This window comes from Manacus candei, unplaced genomic scaffold (assembly GCF_025592945.1).
Source record: "Manacus candei isolate 608988 ecotype Guabito, Panama unplaced genomic scaffold, ASM2559294v1 h1tg000088l, whole genome shotgun sequence".
Classification (NCBI taxonomy): domain Eukaryota; kingdom Metazoa; phylum Chordata; class Aves; order Passeriformes; family Pipridae; genus Manacus; species Manacus candei.
In genome coordinates, this window is record NW_026138136.1 from 8,004,183 (window position 1) to 8,030,003 (window position 25,821).

A 25,821-nucleotide genomic window follows, 5' to 3' on the forward strand; every position below is an offset into this window, starting at 1 on the left:
CTATTTTTATTCATGAGTTACATTCAAAAAAAGATATTTTGGTTAATTGTATCTTAAAATGTATAAGAGTTGCAGAGTTTCACTTCTAAGGTTTTCTCATTTTCAGAAACAAGACACTGGACAGATTTTGTTGGATATGACCTATAACCAGTTGGGTGTGACGGAGAAGGAATACTTTGGTTTACAGCAAAATGAAACTTCAGTAGATTCACCTGTAAGTACAGTTAATAATAAATGTGTGTGCATGTATATGTATGTATAAATATATATACATATGTGCATACACATATATGTATACACACATATTCATGCACACACATGCACATAAAGAAACAGTATTTATTTGTAAATATTTTAATCCATCTAATAGTTTTTCATTTCACAGCGATGGCTTGAACCAAGCAAACCTATTAGAAAACAGTTAAAAGGTAAGACTTGTTTTTAATATCTTGATTGTAACTTTGTAGTCCTGGTTTTCTGTGTTCTTATGATTAGAAAAAATGCAGTTTGTCCAGATGGCAAATTTTCATCAGGAACAAGTCTTATCTCTGCCAGTCTCTTCAAGAGAGCTTTCTACTACTCCTTACTCCTATCTGACCTGCTAGGTCACTAACTTTGATGTTGTAATAGCATCTAAACCTGGCTTTTGAGCAGTGTTAGACTTCATGACCATGAAAGCAGCAGTCATGTTGTTGTGCCAGTAAATTCCTTCTGATAGGGAAGATAAGGAAGAAGGGGTTTGATTGAGGGAAACATAACCAATTTCATGTATGGCAATTTCTTGTCTCAAGTACAGCAAGAAAAAACAAATTTTTGCTTTTTTATTAAAAACTAATGAAACAAAAAACACCACACACTTCCAAGTGTATGTGTTTTTCTAGCGTGTCTTGTTTATAAACAGCTTTGGGTAACACAGAATGCTTACCAAGAAGTACAGGTGGGCCAGCATGATGGTGCCATATAGCAACTTAGGAGGACTGAGTGACACTATTGCAGTTTATGCTGTGGCACTTGAGCTATGCTTTTCAGCTCTCTTATTTTTACCCTGTGTTACAGATTATGTTTGTTTGTTTTTTTTTTTTCAATTCATACACAAGGTTAGCATGGTGAACTTCTGTAATGTCAGGTATTTATATGTAAGATAGAATTAAGCGTTATGCCAGTTGAGACACCTTAAGCGTATTTGGTTCTTTTCTCTCTTCTAATACTTATGAGGCAAAGGTACCTTAATAACACTTTTTATGCAAAGTAGCATATACAAAGTACTTTAAATGAAAGCATTACAGCATTTGAGTGTTTTCTTCTCAAAGTTGGTGTTAGGGGATCAGGAGAGACTTCTCATAGTTTCTTTTAGTTTCATGAGAAAAATACATGAGATTTCCCTGTGGTTGTTCAGGTAATTTTTCTGTAAATATAGAAATTAAAACTGTTTTCTGTTTTAAACTAAAAATTTTATTTGCTCTTCTAAAATATTGCAGGAGGTTTTCCCTGCACCCTTCGTTTTCGTGTAAGGTTTTTTATACCTGATCCTAACACACTTCAGCAAGAACAAACCAGGTAACTTCTCTTTGTTTGCTTCCATGAACTAGGAATGTGTAAAGCCCTCCTTTCACATGTCCAAAGCTTTGCAAACTATGCTCTATTACATAAATAACTTTGTATAACTCTTAATATTAAATGTGTTTGGATTGGACAGCTTGATGCAATGCTCATGATGAGTGGTTTCTGCTACACACAGCCTACAACTCCAAAATACAGTAGGAATATAAGCAAGTACAAAGATGTCAGTTGGTTTATTTGCACCTTGAATTCTTTGGGTTTTTTTGAGCCTGCATGCCCTAGATCTATCTTAGAAGTTTTGTATCAACATTGAGTCAGTTTTGAACATGTGCAGTAGATTTAATGCCAAGGGTGTGGAAGGGTGGGGTTTATTTTGTTTCAGGAAGAACAGATAACAGTTCTTGTTTCCTAGTTTGCCCATTACACTTGTAACATGCAAAGATCTATAGTCCTTTGGTTTACAGTAGACCTTTTTTTTTTTACCTGTCTCTGATGGGGTACATGAATTATAAGCAATTTTCAATTAATTTGTCACAAGATTTTAATTGAATACTTGTTTTGTTCAGTGCCTTTGATATGGAATTTAGAATTTGAGGGCACCCATTAATCTGGTATTTTTGTAACATTTTCACTGCTTGTTGGTTTCAGTGTCTTGAGAATATAAATAACTATTGACCTGTTTTGATATTTGTTAATCATGCAGTTTTAAGCTGCTCTGCAGTTTAAACCTGAAATTATTTGGTGATCCGTTCTTTATGCTTCTTCATATCTCATTTCTTCAGTAGCACTAAAAAGTAACATTGTCAAATACACTAATAAGAGTAAGACTGAACTGCTCTTGGAGAATTGTTTAAGAGCTTTTTGTCATCATATACTGCTAGAGAAATGTCTCATTCTCAATTGAGTTGTTGCAAGATAGGCTTTCACAGTCTATCTTGATTGGGTTTTTTTGGGTTTTTGTTTGTTTGTTTTTGTTGGTTTTTTTTAATGTTGCATTCAAAGTCAATATTCCAGGAAGAAAGAGAGCCCAGTTCTGTAGTGGTTTGGTTTTTGTAGTGTTAGTTGTGACATTAATACTATGATCCTGGAGTTGCAGTACAGACTGCCAAAGATCTTTAAAACTTTTATCGGACTAAGTGGGTGTATGATTGCATATTTGTCAATGCCACTAATCTTTATTCATCTGTTTGTATAGTTTGCTGAGATATCTAATAAAATAAAACTAATATATGTAGCCATTTAAACCATACCTTTTAAAATAAATGTACATTTTTTCTTTTCCTAAAATACCTTTTCTAGGCACTTATTCTTTCTACAATTGAAGATTGATATTGCAGAAGGAAGGTAAGAAGAAGAATCTTCAATTTCTCTATAATTATTTTAAAAATAAAATAAAAATGCCTTTTTCTGAGAGTATTGTTGCTATAAAAATGTGCCTTGTGAAACATTGCTTTAAGGGAAAATTAAATTGCTAGGAAATGTTACAAATTGTCACATAGCTCACTCATTAAGAACATTTGAGAAGTCTGTTGTAAATGAACTGTAGGAGATGCCATGTGTCTGCAGGCACAATGTTAGCTGAATAGATACTTATGCAAGATTTGGTGTGACAGGCATGGAATTCCATGTGGGACCAACTATCCACTGTGGTAAGCAGGAGGGAGTAGCAAAGAGCAGTTCATACTATCGTTTCTTCTGATTTCAGGGTTATATTACCTATATGGTGGGTATATACCCAGTAGTTCCTTTGGCTGCAATTCCTGTGTGTTTGTACATTTAAAAAAAAAAAGGGGGGGGGAGAAAGATAGTCCAAGTACTTCTGCCAAACGTAAATTGCATTTAGGATTTGGTTTTTTTCTTCTATAGAGCCAGTTTTGGTCATAAGATAAGAGCTGTCTTTGTGCTCGGCATTGGCTAATTTTAGTGTTTATGTCTAGTTTTAAATAAACCAGAATGCAACTATTAAAGTAATGTCCAGAGCCTCATAAAAATCTCATCTCCTTTCCAGGTTGTCATGCCCCATTAGTTCTGCTGTTGTCCTGGCATCGTATGCAGTACAATGTAAGTAATAAACAATCATTATTTTGTTAGTAAAGATATTTGACCAATGACCTTCTCTGCTTGGCACTGGAAAATCAGGAGAGATTTCTTTCTTTACCTATTTGTGTGGAGTATTCAACATGCTATGGCTGAAGTTTTGTAAAGCAGGTTCAGGTTGTTAAAGCAGCCTTCAGACAGCCTAAATAGCAAAAGTGTACTTGCTAGGCCTGTCAAAAAGTAAAAAAGTTGATACAAGGGTAATATTGTTCTTATTTGTGTGTGCTTGTACTGCTGACAAAAAAGTCAGGTTTTCATTGTCATCGGAAACAAAATAGTGAAACTTACTGTGTATTGCAATAGCTATGGGAAAACATTCCAGGGGAATAAGTGACCATGTAGAGAACAGTTAAGAGGAAGGTAAACTCATGATTAAGAAATTACAGAGTTCTTATGTAATTTTTTTAATGGCATTTAGTTTGTTAGTTGTCTAAAACTGGCACTTTGCAATACATTTAAGATGACTCTACATACAAGAACTTACATTCTTCTCATCTGCCTGCAACTGGGTAAAAAATTACTGAAAGGATGATACTAAAAAAACATCTTCTGTAGGAAAACCAAAATGGAATCTGATCCAATGCCTCACAAGCATACTGGACGGATAGTGAAAAACAGCTGGAGGAAAACCTTTCTCATTAAGCAAACAAAGAAAAAAAACAATGTTGAGGGTTTGATGGAGTTTGCACATTTGTTAAAATAGTTGTCAGGGGAAAGTATGCTTAGAATAGTTACGTAATTATTTGGATGAATCTCATTTCTTTATGGAAGGCTAGCAAAACCCACAGAAATGATTGAGGTAATTTTTGTTTGAAATAAGGGTCAAACTAAATAATTTAAATGTGAGTTTCAAAGAAGAATGTGATAAACTCTTGGTATCTATTAAAATCCTAAGGGGCTATAAAACATTAACTTTTATGTTTAAGCATGTCAAATATTGCAACCTTTCATAAAATGGAACTGTAATCACATTCAAGCTTAGTAAGAAGAATTGAAACCAGAACAAGTTTTCCATAGTAGGGTGCAGTCTCAGTTTTGTTGCCAAATGAAACGCATTCTGCTCTGGTGTTCCTGAAGAACAGTAAGGGTACTTGAAGGCTGAAACACTCTGTTAGGACTGTTAAATATACTTTTGCTGACCAATTGTGCTAAAGCTCAAAAATGCAAAGGGGCACTGAAGAATGTAAATATCTTATCACAAAGTAAAATTAATCATGCCACATCTAGCGTGCCACAAATCCCAAAGTAGTTTCTGTTTCCCCTTCAGTTCCATGACTGTTACCTTTTTAGTGCTTAGGATACCTACTAATGCATTTGTCTGTACTGAAGGGAAATGATACAAGGACAGTGAAGATTGTCAAAGGGTGCTAGTGTGTTTTAATCTTTTATGGTGGATTCTGGAATTTCCTATCCAGCTATTTGCCTGGTTTTTCAGCTCATAGATAATGCTGATGTTACCAGGTGGTGGGGGTTTTTTTGTGGCTTTTTTTTGTTGTTTTGTTTTTTAATTAAAAGAAAAAACCCACAGAAAAAACACAAAACCAAAAAACCCCCTAACCTTTCTTTTTTAGCTCACTGATGTCCTTTTTGTTGCTGTTTGTATGATACCAATATTTATTCTCTTCATTCATAAAGAATGAAACATTTAAGAAAAAGATGTATTCCCTTAAAAAAAAAATTAAGTTTTTGTTTTCCCACCAGGTTGTTGCTGTTTACCTAAAGGTGATGGCATAGGAAAGACTTTCTGAAATCTGAGGGAAATCTGTGTCTCCTTATCGAGTTATGTTTGGTGGGATTCTTGTCAACTGAAATTGTTTTAAACCCTATTCTATTACTGTTTTAATTTCTAATCATACTTAGAAAGGAGAGAAGTTGTTCTTGGATATGAGGTATCTGCTTATGAAAAATCCATTGTCTGAAGCTACCATGAATTGGTTCTACCTGAGCTGTTTACTGCCACTTCATGGTGACTTTCAATTTGCTCTCTCCTTCAGGAACTTCCCTTGTATGCAGAAGGGGAAATCGTTGTTTGACGATCTCGTGGGTTATTTATTTAAAAGGTGTAGCAGTTGAAGCTGATGGGAGGGCTGAAGCAAGTGTCTTTCATTGTGTATGAAGGCTTGTGTTTGATATTTCCACTCTTGCTTCTTAACTATAGTTTTTACATGTGCCAGTTTTATGGTTGACCTTCACAGGCTTTGTCTGAGTTTTGTGAAGGGACGGTTTTTGGTAAAATCTTTTGTGCCACTGGAATGCTGCTTCTCTGTACTGCCCTTTTGCAGGCATTAGGGTTCAGCACTGTGGTTCTGAAGCAAAGTTCTGACATGTTATTCTGCACTGCTATAGCACACCCTGTGTTGCCTGGTGGTACTGACTTACAGGGGAATGCAAGTGGGTGTGACTACTGTGTCTAAATAACGTGACTAAACCTGATTATGAATGCAGCTCAGACAACTCAAAAATAAGTTGTTAGTGTTTTATCAGTAGTGTGCTTTGTGACAAAATGATCAGTGGATTTTGAAATCTTTTTTTTAAAAAGAAATTGTTAAGCTACGTTACAAATAATTTCAAAATTAAGTCAGAAGGATACTCTCATACTGAAAAAAATCTAATGATGAAGTGTACATCTTGGTTTTTACTAGTGTAAAATAGGAATGTTGTGCAGTCTATAAAATTAAATAAGGAAACCTTTACACTATGTCTATTACTTTTTTTTATTTAAAATGTCACAAAGCTGATTTAGCAGCACTTGTTTTCTATCACTTCATGTAGTAAATTACCTTTTTCAGGCCATTATTTAAATGACTACCTACTGGTATGTAAGAAGTCCCACGAGTTTCATAAGAATATGCTCTTATGTGCATAAATCCATTGCTGAATTGGTGCTTGAATCTAAAGCACAGCAACAAAGCCAACAAAGATGTTATGAATGCTTCTAAGCTTGCATTTTCCTGAGCATCAGTTGCTTTTGTCTCCTGTGATAATGTTGCCCTCTCAGCTTTGCTTTAAGAACCAGAAAGTTTCTCTAGCAGACTGCTATCTATCTTTGAGAGTTTGTCCAGAAAGAGGTTAACTGGTTGCTTGAGATTCAAATGGACTTTAACCTCTTCTAAGAAAAGGAAGGCTAGCAAGGGTAAGGGTTCAAGGAAAGCTGAGCTTAATATGCAAGTCCCTCAGGAACTAGGCATAAGAGAGTTAGAATTCTGAGAATACCAGAAAACTGAGATCCCAGAAGAAGAGTTGGGCTGTAAGATTTAGAGAAACATCAACAGTAGCTCCACAGTGAGGGTCACACTACACAATTCCCCCATCAACTTTCTTTTTGCCTGACTCTTTTTTTCTAATTTACCATCATTTTGCCCCTCTTTCTTTTTACAGAAATCTGATTGAAACCTCAGGCTTCCTGATTAGCCTCTTTTCATTTGGGGTTTTTTCTCTGTATGTGCTCCCCACCCATACTTTCTTGAAGTGAAATAGTGCTCAGAAGGACATAATCTAAGCTGAGACATTTGCTTAGAGGTCAGTCAGGTTTCTGCTACTTTCTGGGGCATCTGTAACCCTTATGCCTCAGAATAAAAATCAGATTGGATGAATAAAGAGAACTTTGAGCCTCAAGTTGTGCCAAGGAAGTTTTAGATTGGATATTTCTTCACCAAAAGGGTTGTCAGGCTTTGGAACAGGCTGTCCAGGGAGGTAACCGAGTCACCATTCCAGGAGGTAGTTAAAAAACATGTAGAAGTGGCACTGAAGAATATGGTTTAGCGATGGACTTGGCAGTGCTGGATTAATGGCTGGACTTGATGATCTTAGAGATCTTGTCCAGCCTAAATGATTCTGTGATTCTAAAATGAGTAGTGGTGAGTGCTGAGAGACAACATAAATGACAGAAGATAAATGCATTGGTTCTTCAAAACCTTGTAACATTTGGGGAGTACTGATAACTACTCCCTGAAGTCTTTTATCACCATACTTTTTCAAAATGTACTTTGGATTACACTTTGCTTTTCTCATTAGTTTTTTTTTTATTGTGTCAGTATAGTTTCTGAAGTACATGTTGTATTTGAGATGCAGAAAAAGCAACTCAGTATAGCTTATATTTTCTAATTTGTTTCTTCCTTTTTCTTGTGATTATTTTTTATGTGTTGTTGTTTAACTGTGTCCAGGGTTTGAGCTGCTGATTTTTATTTTTTTAATTCTTTTAATAAAGGACATTACAATGACTGGCGCATTTTTCATTCTGGAGTGGTAAATAATTTGGAGGCCATCATTGTGTATGCATAGTTTTCTTTTTTTTCCCCTACAAGTGTTCCTTTGTTTTTATTAATGCCTAATTTCTCATTCTGTCTTACCACAAAATGACCAGCTGTCGTAAGTGGTCATAAGCAGCTATTTACAGTCATGTCTAGGCTGAACATTTTTTTAAGGGCTCTTGAGTGTGAGGCATTATTTCCTTTTACAAAACAAGTTAGTTTTACCCACATGATAGCTAGTTCTGCTTGTCCAGTAGTGACATCAAAATTACTTACTGGCTGAGTGGGTTAGTATTCATGTTCTTATTCATGTTAGTATTCTTGTTCTTATTTGGATGCGGGTTCCACTTGTTGAAATACCTTTCCTTCTCTCAACATTCCCTTTTGAGGGTTTTGGTCCTTTTAGGAACTTCTCTCTGAAAACAATTTTCAACATGGTGTCTTTAATTGTTCCATCTACATCTCAATGAACCTTTTTAGTCCCTCTTTAATAATAATCTATGTTTTTATGTTCATTTTTAGAAACTGAATTCTACTGTAGCAGATTATTTTCTGATTCCAGAAGCATTTTACTACGTGAATACTTTGTAGTTACTGTTGAGAATCAGTAACTGCTTTGGTTTTCTCTACTAAACTATTTGATTAGATTCTTTTCTGGTGCACTTCTTAGGTCTTCAGAAAGTTGATATTAAACTAGATTTCAAAGACTAGCTTTTGTAGGCATTCCTTTGGACCAAAGTGTCCATATTATTTATAACTGATTTCCCATCATGGTTGCCCCGTCAGCCATTCATACATTTCCCTTCTCACATCTGTAGTTACTTGAAATGCCCATGTGCAGAAATAGGTGCTATTTCTTTGTATGCAAATTTTGTTTTAGTTATTATTTACAAGCAAAGTCTGTAGAATTGGAGACCCACTTTTCTTCTGTAGAATTGGAGACCAACATGTCATCTGTACCTTGAAGAACATCACATATATGGGAAGTAGAAATCTGTCAACCTTTAAGTTATACAAAGCTAAAGACTTATCTTTTTTAAATTATGTTTTCTGGGGCTGTAGAAATTGAGCCAGATTGAAAGGTGGTATTTTGATACTGTTAGCATTCAAAATAACAACCGAATTAATTTCTAAGCTGGAACCAAACAAATAATTATTTTGATATTGTAGTAGAAAGCTTGGATGTCAACAATAACTTCATGTAAGTAAGAACCACAGACAAATTTGACTTGGAAGGGGCCTCTTCAGTGTCAGATCAAGTTGCTCAGATTCTTTCCAGTTCATTTTGCATTTCCAATGCTGCAATTTCTGTTGTCTGTCACTGTTTTGGTTTGCAACTCCAAGAAGAGTCAAACTGTCTTTCTTGCACCCTCTCCCTGGGGTAGTGGAGTACAGAAATGAGATCAGTGCTACCTTAGTCTAATATATAAACTGACTTATCAATGATTTCTTGGAAAAAACCCACTGTATAAACAAAACCTCAGCAAGTACTGTAAAAGCTGTTGCATCAATGGCCTTTTTTTTGCTTCCATATGTGTAAGATCTTCCCTCTATAACGCTCTCTTTTTTACCTTTTTTTTTTGTCATCTTCTTAAGTTTAGTAGTATATCTACTACTCGAGCTTCTCTGTCTAGGGAAGATATATCTGTGCCCATAGAATTCTTATTGAAATCTATCAATGCTACATAAATACACTTCTTCCTGGTCTTCTCCTCCTCTGTATCACGATCTTATTAAAATGTGTACGTTTAAAAAAAAATTTAAATAACACTTTTCTTTGATGCTTTCCTTCACAGGAGTCTTTCTACTGCTAGGAGACAGAGACAAAAATGTACACATTTGTTCTAACTGAACAAATTCTTTTTTAAAGGTCTGAAGAATAGATGGCTTGTTTAGGCTTCAATAAGGCATAGGCAGATCGTATGCTGTGTAAACGTATATGATCTCAAGGCTTTATTTGTGTTTCAAGAATTTATAAACTCTTATTGTATTGAAAGCTTGTAGAACTAGTGTTTTGGTATGTCAACATGGCTACTTGGCTATTGCACTCTTCTTTTACTAGGAGTTATAAAACAAATGTCTTCTTTTTATTAAATATGGTCTTCTAAATGAATGGTTTATCAAATTCTTTTCTTTGAAGCCTTTCATATTAGATCTGACATTCAAATAGCAGGATTTTATTTGTTTTTTTGGCTCATCCTTGGTTCAATTTTCTTTCATTTTACTCTATATTGTTTCCCAGTTATAGCGCATTAAAGAGCAGCAGTGGTCTAGAATGGAGAAATGTAAAAGTATGCTTTTTTTTATACTGTAACTTTATCTTCACTGAGTATCTGCTGGCTCATGTCATCAGAACAGAAGCTATGTCAGGAGAGGCTCAGATTAGAAATAAGTCTTTAAAATTTCCTTCTTCTCTTTTCTCTTCTAGAGAAATCCAGTAAAGAACTAGAAACATCATAGGTTGTCGTTCTTACTGATGTCTTGATATGCCCTAACTTTTTTTTCCTACTTGGATAATTAAATCCTGTACATGATCATTAGTCTTCCAGGATGTTTACAAATCAGCATTTATAGTTTCTCTTCAGTTGTGACAGTTGTCTAGGGAGTTGGAGAAGCAAGTAGTACTCTAAATTGCTCCCCTTGTTGGCATGACCTCAGGTAGCTAGGAGGAAGAGGAAAAAAGACCAGAACGACCTTCATATTTGGAATATGAGAAAGAAGACTCTACCTCATAATGTATGAAGGAACAGCAGTTACTCTCTTTAGAGAAGGTAAAATTACAGTAAAAATATCTTTTCCTATTGCAAATAAAATTGAAGTGGACAACTACATTATCTTATTCTTGACAATCTGGCCTTTTCCCACTGGCAAGATTGTAGTTCAAACTAGCTGCAACAAATCTTAAAAACATAGATTATTTCATAGAAAAACTGGGTTGTGTTCATGACTAGTAAAGGAAAAGGTCTTCAATCAACTACTGTCATCTATGAAATTGTGTGTTTTATTTGACAGTGTTATTAGAATGCCTACTTTGTTCTAAAGACTTTTAATTTTTGTTTTTATTGTTGTTGCCTTAGTCTTAGTCTTGGCAGACTTAGACTTTTGTTAATATATAGATATTCCTAAAAATTATTTCAGCTTCTTGTAATAATTCTGAATCTTCTGTCTAGTTTTTTTGTGGTAGGTTTTTTTGGTTGGTTGGTTTGGTGGTTTTGTTTGGTTTATTGTCATTGTTGTTATAATGTTCTTCTTCAGATAAATGTTATTTGACAGAAATGTTCAAACATGTTTTGGTTCTAATGGTAAATATTTAGTTTTGCTAAGTGATTTAATTCAGGTTCCCTTTCAAAAAAAGGACTAGAGCAAATCAGGAACATCTGCATTCAAAGTAAATTACTTACTGTTTATAATTCACTTTTTTATTGAAATATTTGCCATGATGCTGACAATTAGATGTGCCACAATATTAGCTTTAGACCACAGTTGCCTGGGAATTGTTTTGTGTCACAGTAGTTCCGTTTTCTGGGCTGTAGAAATCATACTTTTTTAATATATAAGGGGTAAATATTAGTTATCCCCTGCATTATAGATCCTCTGTAGTTGTTGTAGCTGTAAGTTATTTCTGATGCACACCCCCATCCCTCAACATGAATCATTTAAATATTGCTTTTATACTTTTTTTTTCCTAGAAAATAATGTTAATAGTATTATTCCTAAAAGTATGCTCTTGAACCTTGATATAGTTGAGGGGCTTTCTATGCTGAATTGTTTGCAGTCAATCAATTATTTTCTTTTGTGTTAATTTTCAAGTTATACAAATAACTTCTGGGAAACTTAAGTCTTTCTATTCATTATTTCACACTCTTCAGAAAAAAGCAGATTAGTACAGGTTAGAGTGATTTGCTTATACATACATACCATCATTTTTGGTGTTTAATCTCCAACTGTTTAATCAAAACCAGATTTCAAGAAATAGGAGGTTTGAATTAGTTGCTTCATTGAAACTAGGTAAATTTGTGGCAATTAGACAAGTAATTTGTTTGAAGCAGTCTCCTTGCTGCCCCAAACCTTGCTACTTCATAACAGCTAAAAGGTTTGTTTACATTTTCCAGGGTGTAAACTTATGCTGACCTAGATTTTAAACAAAACTTCCACAGACTGAGGCTATGAACTTACGGTTTACATTCATTGCTTTTCAGATGTGCCACTGACGGTGGATAGAAATTAGCTTTTTACCTAGTAACTGCTTGAAAATATCTACTAATCAGTATCATTCTTGAAGGAATAAGGTTTTAGAGAATTTCTTTTTGGCTATAAACATATATATACTTTTTGTAGAAGCTAGGTAATATTATATGTAAATCAGCAGTTATTTCACATGCTTTGTTAAGTAACTTATGTTCAGCTGAGGAAGGTTTTAACAATTGAATTTCTAGGACAGCACCATAGTTGGGAGTTGAACAATTTCTATCTGACTGTGTGAAGAGTAGATGCTTTCTAATTGACAGATCTTGTTGAAGACTTCTAATATACTATGGTCAAGTAAACGTGTATCAAATTGATTTCATTTACCATCTCTTACTGAAGCAATTTGGTGTTCTCTAATGTTACAGTACTGCACATCTGTGCCATCACGGCATATAATGCCTGTCTGGTGGTGTTACAACTTGTGGTGCAAAAGTTGGGCTATATAAGTAACTAAATAAATTACTGAGTCATTCAGTGCCTGAGATTACGGTAAGTGTATTTTGAAAAAAATCTTTTTTCACCGTGTTCAACACTGCTTGTCTGTTGGAAAATAGTTTGTAATTCCTGCACTTCCCCATATGTGTATGTGTTTCGATGAGAAGGATTTTTTTCTAAATAATGATCAATTAACTATGAAAACTTTGTGTATGTGTTTCTTGTTTCCTAACAGCACAACTTGGAGACTATAATGCTTCTGTGCATCATTCGGGATATCTCTCAAATTATAACTTTATACCAGAGCAGAATAAAGATTTTCTTACCAAAGTAGAATCTCTACATGAGCAACACAGGTAACATGAACTTTTACTTCTCTCTCACCTCTTGAGTTTTTAAAGAAAAAACAAGATGTTAAAAGGAAGACTCAGGTTCTTAGTAGGTTCGGTACAATAGCTGTTTATATTTCATTACCTTCTGTTAAGTGAAATAGGTGCTAGCCTAATTATATTCAGAGTATAATGTTAATGTGTTTAAACATTTAAATAAATATCCAGTTATAATCTCCAGTAAATCAGTTAACCTTATACATTATTAATGGCAACCATCTAGAACACTGTATTAGATGTTTGAGGAACAAGGACATTTGGCCATTTTTCAAATTCTATAGATTTTTTTGTCTATCTGTGTGGAAAAAAACCAAACCACCAAACAAAACCACCATAACCATAAAACACCTCAATTAATATTGTGCTTTCTCTCCACTCTCATGAGTGTAGTATAAATACATAAATATAAATACAACATATTATTCCAGTCAGTGTGCTGCTAATTACTCTTTCTGACCCTGATGATTTGTCTCTTGTAAGACTGCAATTTTAGAATTAGAGGTGTTGATCAGATATTTGCAAGCCGAATGCAAATATGCCAATCTAAGAAATTGTCTGTGAACATTGGGAAAATGAAATCCAAATCTCTATGGACTTGTTTTCTTTGTCTGTATTTTAACTGCAGTAGAGCTAATTCCTCACTCTTTTAGTTTCTTTGATTCATAGCCTGAAATATTTCCATTTTCATCTCCTCCTAATGTTCCTCAGCTCTTTTTTTTATCTTTCAATACTCTTACCTCTCCCTCTTGTTTTTTTACTGATAGTGGGTGTAGTGAATAGTTCTGAACTTCACGTGTTCCCTAGCAGTCCAGAACATGCACTGGCATTTATGAAGTAGAGGAGAGATAACCACTGAACTCTTAACTGCAACTTCCCTTCTGTTGTAGATACTAATCTTGATTGCTTTCATAGCAGTTCATATTCAGAAGCACAGCAGCTGAGGCCTCTACTCCTTCCATATTAATATGCAGTTTCCAGTAGGCTCAGTAGTTTTTAAAGGGGGACTTGTGGACAGGAAAAAAATAAATCTACTTGTCTTTAGGAAGCAGTCATCTTGGAGGGAAGATTCTGAAGAGACTCGAAGTGGTTGGGTTGAACTCATATCTTTAGTGCTATGGTAGCAAGAGTATAAAACTGGTTATGTCCTACAGAGACCAGAAGGTACCTTTGGTCCTAAGATGTGGTGGAGTCTGTTGGAAAGACCCCTTTCTTTTCTGGTCTTTTCAATGAAATCAATGCTTTTATTGAGTGACTGTGGCAGAGTGAACCCTTGATGACTGAGAAGTTTAACTGCTGTATTTGAATTAGCGTAGATTGTGGTATTTGAAGTTCTGAATAAAAATACTGAGTAGACTGGACTAGAAGAAATATTTATTGTTTTAACATCTTTTTTTAAACTTGGCTCTTCAGACCTATTTAATTCAGAGTGCAGGGAGAGGCGGACAAGTTATTATTTATCCTGGCAGTATTTCTTGCATACTCCTTTGGCGTGTATAGAGAATACTTAGGTCTGAGACATGATTTTGACTGATTCAATGCCATAATATGCTTGAAGAGAATGGTTCTGGTGCTCACCAGGCCTTTGGGAAGGAAAGACAGAAGGGGAGAATTTACTTTCTTACCCTTTGAGAACATTCTTGCTTTGGAGTGAGATTTCTGCTGATCTGTGGCAAATAATATTTGCTATAGACCATATAAGTTATCTGTAAATTGTTGAACCTTTGAATTAGTATTCTTAGATTACAGGATTTTCATTCTTTAGTGTCTGTCCTTTAGGAAACTTTCACAAAGGAAGATTAAAAGGCTTGAATTGGTGAAACACGCAGACTTGAGAAGTTATGTCTTGTGTGTTGTAACTTGATGCAAGATTTTTATTACCCAGGATTTATGTTACTTTGCAAAACCTGAGGAAGTAGTTCTCTGAACATGTTCATGGCAGACACTATTCAATGGACAGTACAGAACTGCTGAGAAAGTCACTGTTGTCATATTGAACTGGTATAGCTTCAGAAATTTTTCTTCTGTATTCATCCCTAAACACATGGGGGGGGTTATGTATGTAAGTTCTTCTAACATGGTTTCCTTTTTGTTTCTTGTTTAGTGCATAAGCAGCCTGAGATCTTAGGATGAAAATATTGTCCAAATTTATAAAGCTTTTTATTACTTGCAAGATCCAGCCATCAGTTTGAGGAGAAGGATGCATTTGAAGCTTCATAGGATACTTATATATATGCCAGATAAGATTTGGTAGGCCTTGGGTATCAACAGCTATAAAAATTGGGAAGAGACACCAAGACCAGTTTCCTCTTGCCTGTTTATCTCACCGAATAACTACCATCTGCTTAGGGACCTCAAAATTTCGTTTCATCTGTAATTGAGTAGGAGGGTGTAACAAAAAAACCCATAAGTCTGTGCTGAGATACTTTTTCTTGTTGACCTTTTAAGATACAAGGTCAGGTGTGGATGGCATATGCAAATTGAGAATTAACATTTACAGACATTTCTTATTGGTATGCAACAGACTTTCTGAACAAAATTCTTGATCAATTTTTTTTAAATGAAGGTGATGTACTCTTGCAAATATATTCAGCATTCTATAGTATAATAATTTTTTTGTTTTTTGTCCTTACTCTTTTTTTCCAATATTTTGATATCCTCAAGCCACACTACTGGCTATTGCTTTCAAATTCAAGGTAACTTTAAGTTTCCTGGAGCATGATCTAATATTTCCTCAAGTGTCTGTTTCAAGGCATAGTGTTTTGATGGCTTGGCATTTAAAAGGATAGATATTAATTGAAAGTAATAGATGCCTACCTTTTGAGTTAAAACCCCTTTGAAAAATGAGAATTACTGAGTTATGTGGAATGCTTTATAGCTGCAGTTCTTAACACAATGTTATGTCAGCTTTTTGCAGGTTCTATTTAAATTGGGTTTGATTAACATAATTTGATGCATGTCATTTTGGAAGCTTACCTAGCAAAGTGTTGTTTTTACCTGCACTTAGTTGTAGATATGACAGGATGATATCAGATGTCTTTTCTACTTAAGTGTGTGTAGCTATTACTCAGCTTCTGTTCTCACAGCTACTGCAATGGGGTGTAGTAGTGCCTGAATCGCTGCTCTGTGCTGTGAGTCCAGGATCACTGTGGGCACAGCACAATGTGAATAGGCTATGGCAGATTCCAGGATAGAGCTGCCTCTTGTCTGATAGTTTCTTTACAGGTCTTGGCCCTGCAGTTTATTGGAGAGGACTACTTTCATTATCACACCTAAGTGAATCTTGTTTAGGCCTCGTTGCATTCCTCTCATAAGAATGATTAGTAGGCTGCGTGGGAGAACCAGCTAAATGGGGACCACTGATGAACTCTTTGGGTTTTAAAACTCTTAGTAGATTCTATCCTTCCATAAGGATACATAACCTGATTATTGAATGTGTGGGGATTTTTGATTTTTTTGTCTGTTAAAAAAAAAAATTAAAAAAATGTATAAGTCTCAGAATTGTAGAAGCTTTCTAGAAGATCAGAAGATCAAATCCTTGTATGTCTTGCTGCACATAGCAGCCGGAGAAAAAAGTATTTTAGGACTTATAGATTGTAGGTAAACTCAGATGGCTTTTCCTTGATGAGTTTCATAACTTTAACTTGATTAATCTGCTGCTCCCCTTTATTTTATTAATACATTCCTGCTACTAATCTTTCTCCTAAATGACTTCCTTCTGAGGGACCATGTAATATAGAATATTTACAGAAAAAGCTTCTTGCTGTAAAGTAAGGTTTTAGGGGAATGGTTTCCTCATACCTTTGAACATAAGAGATAAAAATTATTTTTCTAAAAAGAGCTGGTCCAGAATGGTTAAAGTAATAACATTGTGTATAATTTGCTCAATTTTTTGATAGAACTTTAGGAGGATTTTCTCCAGTGAAGAACTTGTGGTACTAGTTAATGAGATTTATTTCTCAGACAGTGGACTTTGGGATTCTTCTCCTTTTCTGCCTTTAAACAAATACAATATAATTTTTTATTTGCCTCTGGTTCATGTTTATTATTTTTCCCCTCTTTTAGTGGCCTCAAGCAATCTGAAGCAGAGTCCTGCTATATAAATATAGCACGAACACTTGAATTCTATGGAGTGGAATTGCACAGTGGTAGAGTATGTTTATATTGTAATTTTTCACTTGGAAAATAAATTTATATTCTTTTTTTTTCACATGAATGTAATAGCAGTAAAAAAAAAAAAAGTACTGGCTTTACCAGGTGTTCCTTCTAATTATAAGAGTTGGGTAATTTTTCAATAATTTCTGTGTAACATAGGTGTTGGAATTTCAACCAAATAAGTTAGCTCTCCTTGAAAGAGTAACAATGTATTTTTAAGATAAATTGTTTCATTACTACAGTATATTTTACTTAATAGTTTTAGTAAAGTTTCTGAATGTCTTAGCACAAAAGAAAATGAATGCTCTGTTCTGTACTGTTAGTTGGCAGGTGTTTTAAGAGTTTTAATTAATCTGAATTTCTAACACTAATTTCTGAAGTGTTAAGAATATAGAGATTTCTTTTAAAATTTCTTTATTCCCTGACACCAGGCTAAATCTAAGCAGTATTTAGCAGCTTGAGCGATGACTACTAAAAATGTATTTGAAATCTTTCGGATACAGGTGTGCATTGATGAGAAACATGCCCTAGTATTTTACTAGTACTGGCATTTAATTATCTGATCACACTATTCATTTGAGGCGAATCCCCAAAATTCTTTTTTATTGGCATTCCGGTGTACAATTTACCGTTTGTGCTTATATCTAATAGTAAATTGTTTTGGCATAAAGCTTGTAGTATGAAAACTAAATTAAGTGACTGCAGATGAATGATATCCTCAATGAAGATGACTATTGTTTTTTCTAACATTTTTCTGAGTTTTGCTAATAATTCTGACACTGAGAATTTTAATGAAAAACTCATAAATTTCTGTAATGATGAGGAAGAAATACAATAACTAAGTTGCTTTCTTCAGCTTGGTGCTTTCTTCTGGTTTTTCTTTATACTACCACAAATAAGTGAGTGTTGCATTAGATGTCTAGGAATTCCTAAAGTACTCCTGTGTGAAACCACTGTAACTACATTCAAATTATGAAATACAATGCTTAAACAGTAGAGGCTTTTCTTAAAAATACGGAAAAGTACAAAGGAAAGGAAATAATTAAAGTGCTCCATCTCATATGAGTATCAGGAGAGGCATCTGTTAAATGTGATCAGATATCTTCCTTCACATGCATTGGTTGTGTGTAAGTAATCTAGCATATATGAACAAATTTCTTGTGTTCTTGTGTCTTCTGACAATGTAAAAGCTTTCATGACTTCTAGTAAAAGCCTTCATGATTTCTAGTGAGTAATTAACTTTAAATGGCAAATGGGCATCTTATTAAATTTGACTTTGCCTAGGTTCATTGTCTGTTGGGTCATCTGCCGCCTTTCTGCTTTAATGACGAACTCTTTACTGTTACACTTGAGATTTCCCTATATACACTTAACTTGATCAGTCTATGCCTTTTAGCTTCTACTGTAGCCTAGTATTTTGATAAGCCAACTTAAGTTCCAAGACTATCACTATGTGGCTATTCTCTTAATATTCATGAGATGCTATCTCTGAAAATTCTTCTGGTTTTCATTATTCTTCCTGAGTTATAGGCCACTGAACTACATGCAGGATGTCAGTAGTCATCATACCAGTGCCAAGTAGTGAAGATAAAGTTGACTCAGACATTTTCAACTAAAGGAAATTTCATTGCAGTGTACTGGGCTGCTCTGTCTTAGCAGAAATACCTTCTGAAGATATCTACCTAAACAGTGTTTTGTTGTTTTTTTTTTTCCCTAATGCATTGTTTCATATTTAATGACCTCAGTCTCACAGGTTGTCAGAATATTAGTCATGAACTCCTACCCTGCCTGACACTGAACTGTATGATCTGAATCAACAGATTTGAATCAAAGCCTAGTCTATTCCAGACTGCTAAAATGCAGACTGTCTTGCTACTGTTTCAATCCAAAATAATATTTTCATCACGATTCAGTTTTTTTTGAAGCATGAAATGTTTGAAGTGATCTGTTTTTTCTGGCACTTGAACTGAAGATCTAGACATTTAGAAGCTGTTAGGAAGGTAATAGAAAGCAAAACAGAAAATATCATGCTACCTTTTAAATCTGAGTTTTGATATAATTTGAATGTTGAGCTTCATTCTTCCACTCCCTTCCTTATCTCAAAGTGGGTAATGGAAAAAGAAAAATACAGAGAAGTATAATAATCTTGAATGTCTTAAGGAAAAACCTTCTGTAGCAGGTGAATAGCATGCAAAATGTGAATAACCAACAATTTTTAATTTTTTTACTTCTATTTTTTTGCTTTGGTACTAAAAGATTTACAAAACTTCAGTCTACCTGCAGAGTGACAGGTTTAAGTAAAAGGAACTTTTTTCATATGGCTGCAGTTGAACTGTAAGCATTACTGCTATTTTAATGGACGACCAAGGTGAATTAGGTATCAGGAGCAGTTAGACAGTCAGTGGAAGAATGATTCACTGGGGTCCATTAAACATGCAAAAAGCTTCTGATCCAAGAAATCCTCTAGCTATAAGGCACCACAGGCTGAGAAGAGGCGTTATTTATTAGTAGGAGTGTAATTGGTTGTCTCTGGAATTTGCTACTTACAAAACATCAGTTACAAGTCATTATTTGGACTGAATGCCATGAGGTAAACCTCTCAGCCAACATGTTATTGTTGATTATGTTCCTCAAGGCCTATAAGAAGTTTGCATTGAAGGTTAGATGTCTCCCCCAATATGCTGCTTCTTCACAGAGGCTACCATGTTATACCCCTGCTTTGGCACAGATGTTTGCAGTGCCTCCTGATATCCTCCCCCTACTTAGTACTGCTCCTTAAATCAGCCTTCCAGTTTTCTCACATCCTAGTGCTTTGAACAGATTTGGCAGGGCTAATTAAACTATGGCTTTGTGAAAGGCTTTATATCTGTGGATTCCGATGATTGAGGTCTTTACTACTAAGCTAGTCTTAGTCCTCTTAGACTGTGTGTGGCAGAAGAACCTGGTAACACCCAGCTCTTATACAATGGCCAGAAGAAGCTGGTGCTCCTGTACTGCTGCTTGAGAGTGGAATACTTTTGGATAATGTTTCTTGAAGACCAGATGAATATATAATTTTCTCGTTTCTTTTCATGATACAAAGTTAAATATTTTCCAGAAGCTGAGTGTGAGCTTTCTTTTTAGCAACTTGCTAAACATGGAACTTTAATCTGAGCTCAGTTTTTGTCAGCAAACACTTCTGCTTTTTTCTGATGATAAATCTGAACTGCTAAAATTGTAGTATTTAAAAATGAAATAGTTTTATGAAACTCAGGAGAGTGAATTCAATATCTTAAAACTGTATTGACATTTCTTGAATTCCTAATCTCCTTTTGACTCTGGACCACTATCTCATTGGCTCAATAATTAGTCTGCTGTTGTCATCTTTCATTTTTACTTAGAGACTCAAAGATAGGAAATTTGTTGAATCAGTATTATTTCCATATCTACCAAAATCAAGATGGTAATGGTAAATTAAATCAAATCTGAATCAGTACTTAATGAGCTACATGCTCATGATAATTTTGGCATGATAATTTTTTATCTTTACAACTTTTTTTTATTATTATTTCTCTCATGTTACCTGTTTCTTTTTACAAACAGATGCATGTTATTTCTTTGCTGTGAAATTTAACAGCATAGATATTTTGAAGGGAAATAACTGCACATCAACATCATATTTCTTTTGGAGACCCTCTCTTTATGCTAGTCCAAGATCTAGGTTACAATAACAAATAACAAATAGCATGGGAGATTAGTGGTTTGTACTGGTGCAGAGAGGGGTAGGGAATGAACTTTGTTCTGACAAAGCTCTTGGAGAAAATAGAGTAGTTTAGCCTAATTAATCCCTATCAAATGTTTAGCTAATCCTTTATTTATGCTAAATCATTTCAATTTTCAGCTTTCTTCTAAAGCTGTTTTTCATGGTAGAGACAGCTTAATTACATGCAGTTCATCTCCTGAAATACCTCAGTTTTCTCCCCAAACATTAAAATAAAGGGGTGTCAGTTCTGAATTCCTGTATTATGCTGGCATAAACTGGCACTGTGGGAGCTTCTTCCAATGAAGATTCAACCAACTCTTCTAGCAGAAGTTCTTGGCAAAGTGAGGCAGTAGTGTGCTGAGGGTTCTGGGTTACTTTGCGTGTATTTGACCTGCTACCTATTTACTGATTTTCTTTTTCTATTCTCTCAGAGACAGGTCTGGTATTCCTCTCATCTTGCTAGAATTCAGTGTGCCAGTATTCAGTGTTAATGCACTGTGTATTAAACAGGTTGTGCTCATTCTCTATGAACTACTGTGGTATTTCACTAAAGGTTTATAAATCACTTTGCAAATTAGGTTAAGCTTCACTCATTCATATGCCTGAATCACTTCTATTCAACTGTTTTTGAGGGATTTTTTGTAGACTTTCTACTGTATTGTCAGAACACATGCTACCTGTTCTATTCTTCTGTACCTTACTAATATAGAGAAATTGGGATTGGACATGGAGGAAAACTATATATTAATTGAGGACAGAGTACCATCTAGAGGAGCAGCTATGCTACTGAAGGCTTTCAGAGAATCCATTACCATTGGCAATCCTTTACAAAACAGTCTGAAACTGCTTTTGAGTCAAACCTGATATTTTAAACAGTGGGTTCTACTCTTACATGTGGATTTATAAAGGTGTTGAGCTCTGTTTAGAAATTTGTGTAATAACATATTAGTATGTATCGATCATAAGAAATAGGAAGCCAATATTTCCAACTTCTGTAACATCAATGAGGGTTTATACTGAAACTGACCATCCAGAATCCTCTTCCCTCTCTTTTTTCTTATTGTTTTTAAACTCAAATGTCTGCTTATATGGAAGAATGTGTTCTCTCTTGAGTATCTCAATACCTGGAAAACATTATAAATTTATGATTTTTTTTTTCCCAGTTGAGCATTTTTGTTTAGTTAATAATGGATTTAGTTGAGTGTATCAAAGATTCATGTATACATGTATATCTCTCCAACATACTCTCCATATGCAACATACTCCAACATATGCAAAATTGTGGTCATCTCTCCTGTCAGTCTTTATTGCTAAGACTTTTTTTTGGAAAAAGTAAGGAATTATTTCCCCTCTCTTTTTAAACTGCTTATAATCAGAAAATTTGTATTCAGTTCCCAAAATTCTGTGACATTTATCTAACTGATCTTGGGAAGTACTTCAACTTTTTTCTTATGCTGAAATTAATAAGGCTAGACTTGCGAATTTAGTTTGATACTGACCTAAAGAATATCCAGTGTAGTAGGATGAACTATACAACTTGTTTTAATGAATGAAATTTAGAATACCTATTAGATAACATCAAAGGAAAGAGAGGCATGAAAATCAAAGCTCAAATATGTTGTTGAATTTTTTCCTCAAGAATGGCAATTTAAATCTAGAAAGCTTGAAAATTAAATTTATAAGTAGATAAATGGGAATGACACAAACTGCATCTGTATTCTTGCAATGTCTTTCTCTTGCAGGATCTCCATAATCTAGATCTTATGATTGGGATTGCATCTGGTGGAATTGCTGTATACAGAAAACTCATCTGTACAAGCTTCTATGCCTGGTAAATTCCTTTACTAGTAAAGAAATATGTCTAGTTTATTCCAACTTTTTTTCCATTTGTTTTTACATTTATTCCAAAGAAGCCTACAGTAGGTAAATTTGTTCTTTATGGAGTATCATTGTATTTCGTTGTGTTGAGATAAAAATGAAACCTGTTGCCTAGGCTTTTAATTCCATAAGGCTTCTGAACTTCTTGCACTGTGTGAAGTCTTGATAAAGTTAATTCACGTACAAGTATGTGTACACGATTAGGAGGACCCTGTGATCTTAGAGACTTTTTGCTGTTATGCCCAATAATGTGTCTTTAAAACAAAACCAATAAGCACTACTATTAAAGCTCAGCAGCTAACTGTCTGAACATTTTATCCTGACATTCAGAAAGAAGATATTTTCTTTTTTGAAAAGAAACATAAAATGAGTTATTTGGTGTTTGAGATATACTGGAACTAGGATAATATGATTTAGGCAAATTTTTAAATGTCAGCAAACAAGGCTATATAACATTAACAAGGTTTGGAATCAGCAGGGGAGAGACCTTTACATTATTCTTTAATACTGAAAACATTAGAATGCATGATACTGTCATAGAAAATAATCTCTACAAAAAACAATGTGCACTAGAAATCTAAAGTGAATGACATGAGAAATTATTTAAGCTATAGTTTTTGATAGTACTTTTGGGCTTTATTAGTTTTACTATGCTAAAAATGATAACATAAATTAGAAAATTATATGGAGGCTGGTTTTTGGATTGGATCAGAATGAATTTTTCTCAGTCTTTCTTTTTTAAAGTAAGGATGAATTTGTTTTTTATACTTGATAAACTATAGCTTTGTCTTGTTATGCATAATTTCTTCATATATTTTGTAACCATTTTTCTGGAAAACTGTTTCAGTAAGATGATATACTGTTCTTAATTATGACAGAAAAATGCACCCTAATGCATTCTACTTGCTTTTTGCCCCTTAGAGACAGTCCTTAGAAGCATTCTTTAAATACTTGAGTCATTCCATCCTTTCATTTAGGAACCCAACTAAACAGCGATTTCCTATAGAAAAGCAATAAAATCAGCTTCAATTTAAATTTTAGTGGAAAATATACTGCAGAGTCTCTGGATTTTTCTTTTTTAATTTGCTGTCAGTTGCATTTCAACTCCCTTGGTTGTACTGCAGTCATCCTAGATAAATGTATGTCAGTAATAATGCTCTCACACAGCAGCACAGTGAAAACTTATGGTTTTCCATTGCTAATGCATATTAAAGCACAAAAGACTTTTATTTTTCATCTTTGTACCCTGAGCATTGCTCTTTCATACCTCAATCTCTCAGCTTCTTTAAACAGCTGCAGGTTTTAAAAACTGTCAGCTGGAGGCACATTTTCTGTCTTCTGCAAGTCTTGTTCTGCTAACTTAGTGACCTAAGTAAGGTATGAATGGATAATAGTTATTTCTGAAAACCATGACATTTTAAAATCTTTGACTATATGATTATTTTAGGGAAGGGAAAGAGAGTTTATAGCACACAAGACAGGAGGAATCCACAACTTCCTATGCTACTTTTACTCCTGGAAAGTACAGAGGAATAAAATACAGATGCTAAAACATCTTTCACGAAGGCCTATTCTCATTTACAGGAAGAAGTTGAGGGGAAAAAAAAAAACCCATCGGTTTTTCAGTTCAGATAACTTCCACTCTAAAATAAAAGGTTTAAGGCAGTAATATTTTCAGCTGACAGCTATCAATTGTTCCCAAGCTGTCCTACACACTCTCCCTCTCCCTCTCTCTCTCAGAATATCTTCTCAACTTGAAAACAAGAACTCCCTATATAGGGGCTAACTTTTTGATATTTTATTTCTGGCATCTTGCACGGGTTAGTCATAATTCTCCATGAAAGAATGGTGTCCATTCCCTGCTCCCCTCCAAAACAAGCAAACACCGAAAGTCACCGCCACAGAGTAGCTTGGGGTGCATTTGTAGTATGCACTCTCACTTTCATTTTAGACTTCAAAGCAGAATATATTTCTATAATGCCCTTTCACCTGATTGAAGTGGTACTTATTTAGGCTTTTTATGTAACACTATTTGTACTAAATAGTTTTTCCTACGTCACTATTAGTATGATAGAACTCAAGGTGGCAGCAAACACCATCAAGACGCTCTTTCCAAAATTTTAAGTAAAGTACTCTACAGCATTAATGGGTGACAACAATACAACTATGCCATATGGTAGTAGTCAAAGGGGACCAAAAGTTTTCAGGAACAGAAGCAGTGAGAATTTTTCTTTGGCAAAAGGAGGATTTTCAATCAAAGCAACCTACGTGAGAAGCTGACTGATCACGCAGAGGCAATGCAAGCTAAGATAGGTTTAAAAAATAACTCCAGATATAACACAGTATTTTATGTGCTCTGGAAAGTTATTCCTGAGGGTGCTTAACTGTTCTGTGGTAATTTCCAGATTGATTTTGCAGGTAAAGTATTATCTTAATGGCAAAGACATACAAACACTCTCTATATCAGCAGCAATTAAGGTTATTTATTAAATACTATTCTGTGTATGCAGTTTCATTGCTTTGAAAGCTTCAGAGAAACTGCTAGAGCAATGCATACTACAGTGCTAGTCAAAATTTGAAAAACATCTCAACTACCTTGAATAACAAATTTGACAGAACTTTTCCTACTGAATCTGTCAATGGCAAAGTGTGAACTTACAGGTAAAGAAACATTTTTTTCTTCAGGTCACAAGTACCAACTGCTAGTACTAAGTACTAGGACAGGACTGGCAGCTTAATCAGAAATTAGCAATTATGTGGCCCACTGAGTGACAAATCTATTTTGATCCTACGAATGACAGGAAGATGGGACCCAAAAGATGTATCATTTTTAATATGTTACAACTATGAAGTGCTTTATAAGTAGACCATGAAATTTAATGATTTGTGAATGTTGCTTAGTCACTGAACAGACTATTGGTGAGAGAGAAGGACAGCTGAGCCACCAGTTAGAATAACAGTAACTGCCTTCTATTCAGATAATTTTTGATTATGGCATCTTCAAGCACTTGTTAAATCTAAATCCTTTGATCCCTTAATCTCTTGGATCTTTTTATCGTCTTTCTTGGAT

General features: G+C 34.6%; 1 protein-coding gene across 8 annotated transcripts in view; it reads left to right on the plus strand.

The window, feature by feature from the left end:
• Positions 1 to 25,821, plus strand: part of PTPN3 (protein tyrosine phosphatase non-receptor type 3) — a 163,710-nt gene that overhangs the window by 80,394 nt on the left and 57,495 nt on the right. For 4 of the 8 annotated variants that reach the window (XM_051812626.1, XM_051812627.1, XM_051812629.1 and 1 more), the window contains exons 3-10: positions 107 to 214; positions 371 to 428; positions 1,479 to 1,557; positions 2,860 to 2,904; positions 3,569 to 3,621; positions 12,826 to 12,946; positions 17,042 to 17,129; positions 22,616 to 22,704. In XM_051812626.1, the coding sequence (XP_051668586.1) occupies positions 107 to 214; positions 371 to 428; positions 1,479 to 1,557; positions 2,860 to 2,904; positions 3,569 to 3,621; positions 12,826 to 12,946; positions 17,042 to 17,129; positions 22,616 to 22,704 (641 nt within the window). Of the gene's footprint in view, positions 1 to 106; positions 215 to 370; positions 429 to 1,478; positions 1,558 to 2,859; positions 2,905 to 3,568; positions 3,622 to 12,825; positions 12,947 to 17,041; positions 17,130 to 21,672; positions 21,691 to 22,615; positions 22,705 to 25,821 lie in introns of those variants that run through there. The other 4 variants (XM_051812628.1, XM_051812631.1, XM_051812633.1 and 1 more) reach the window with 4 other exon arrangements.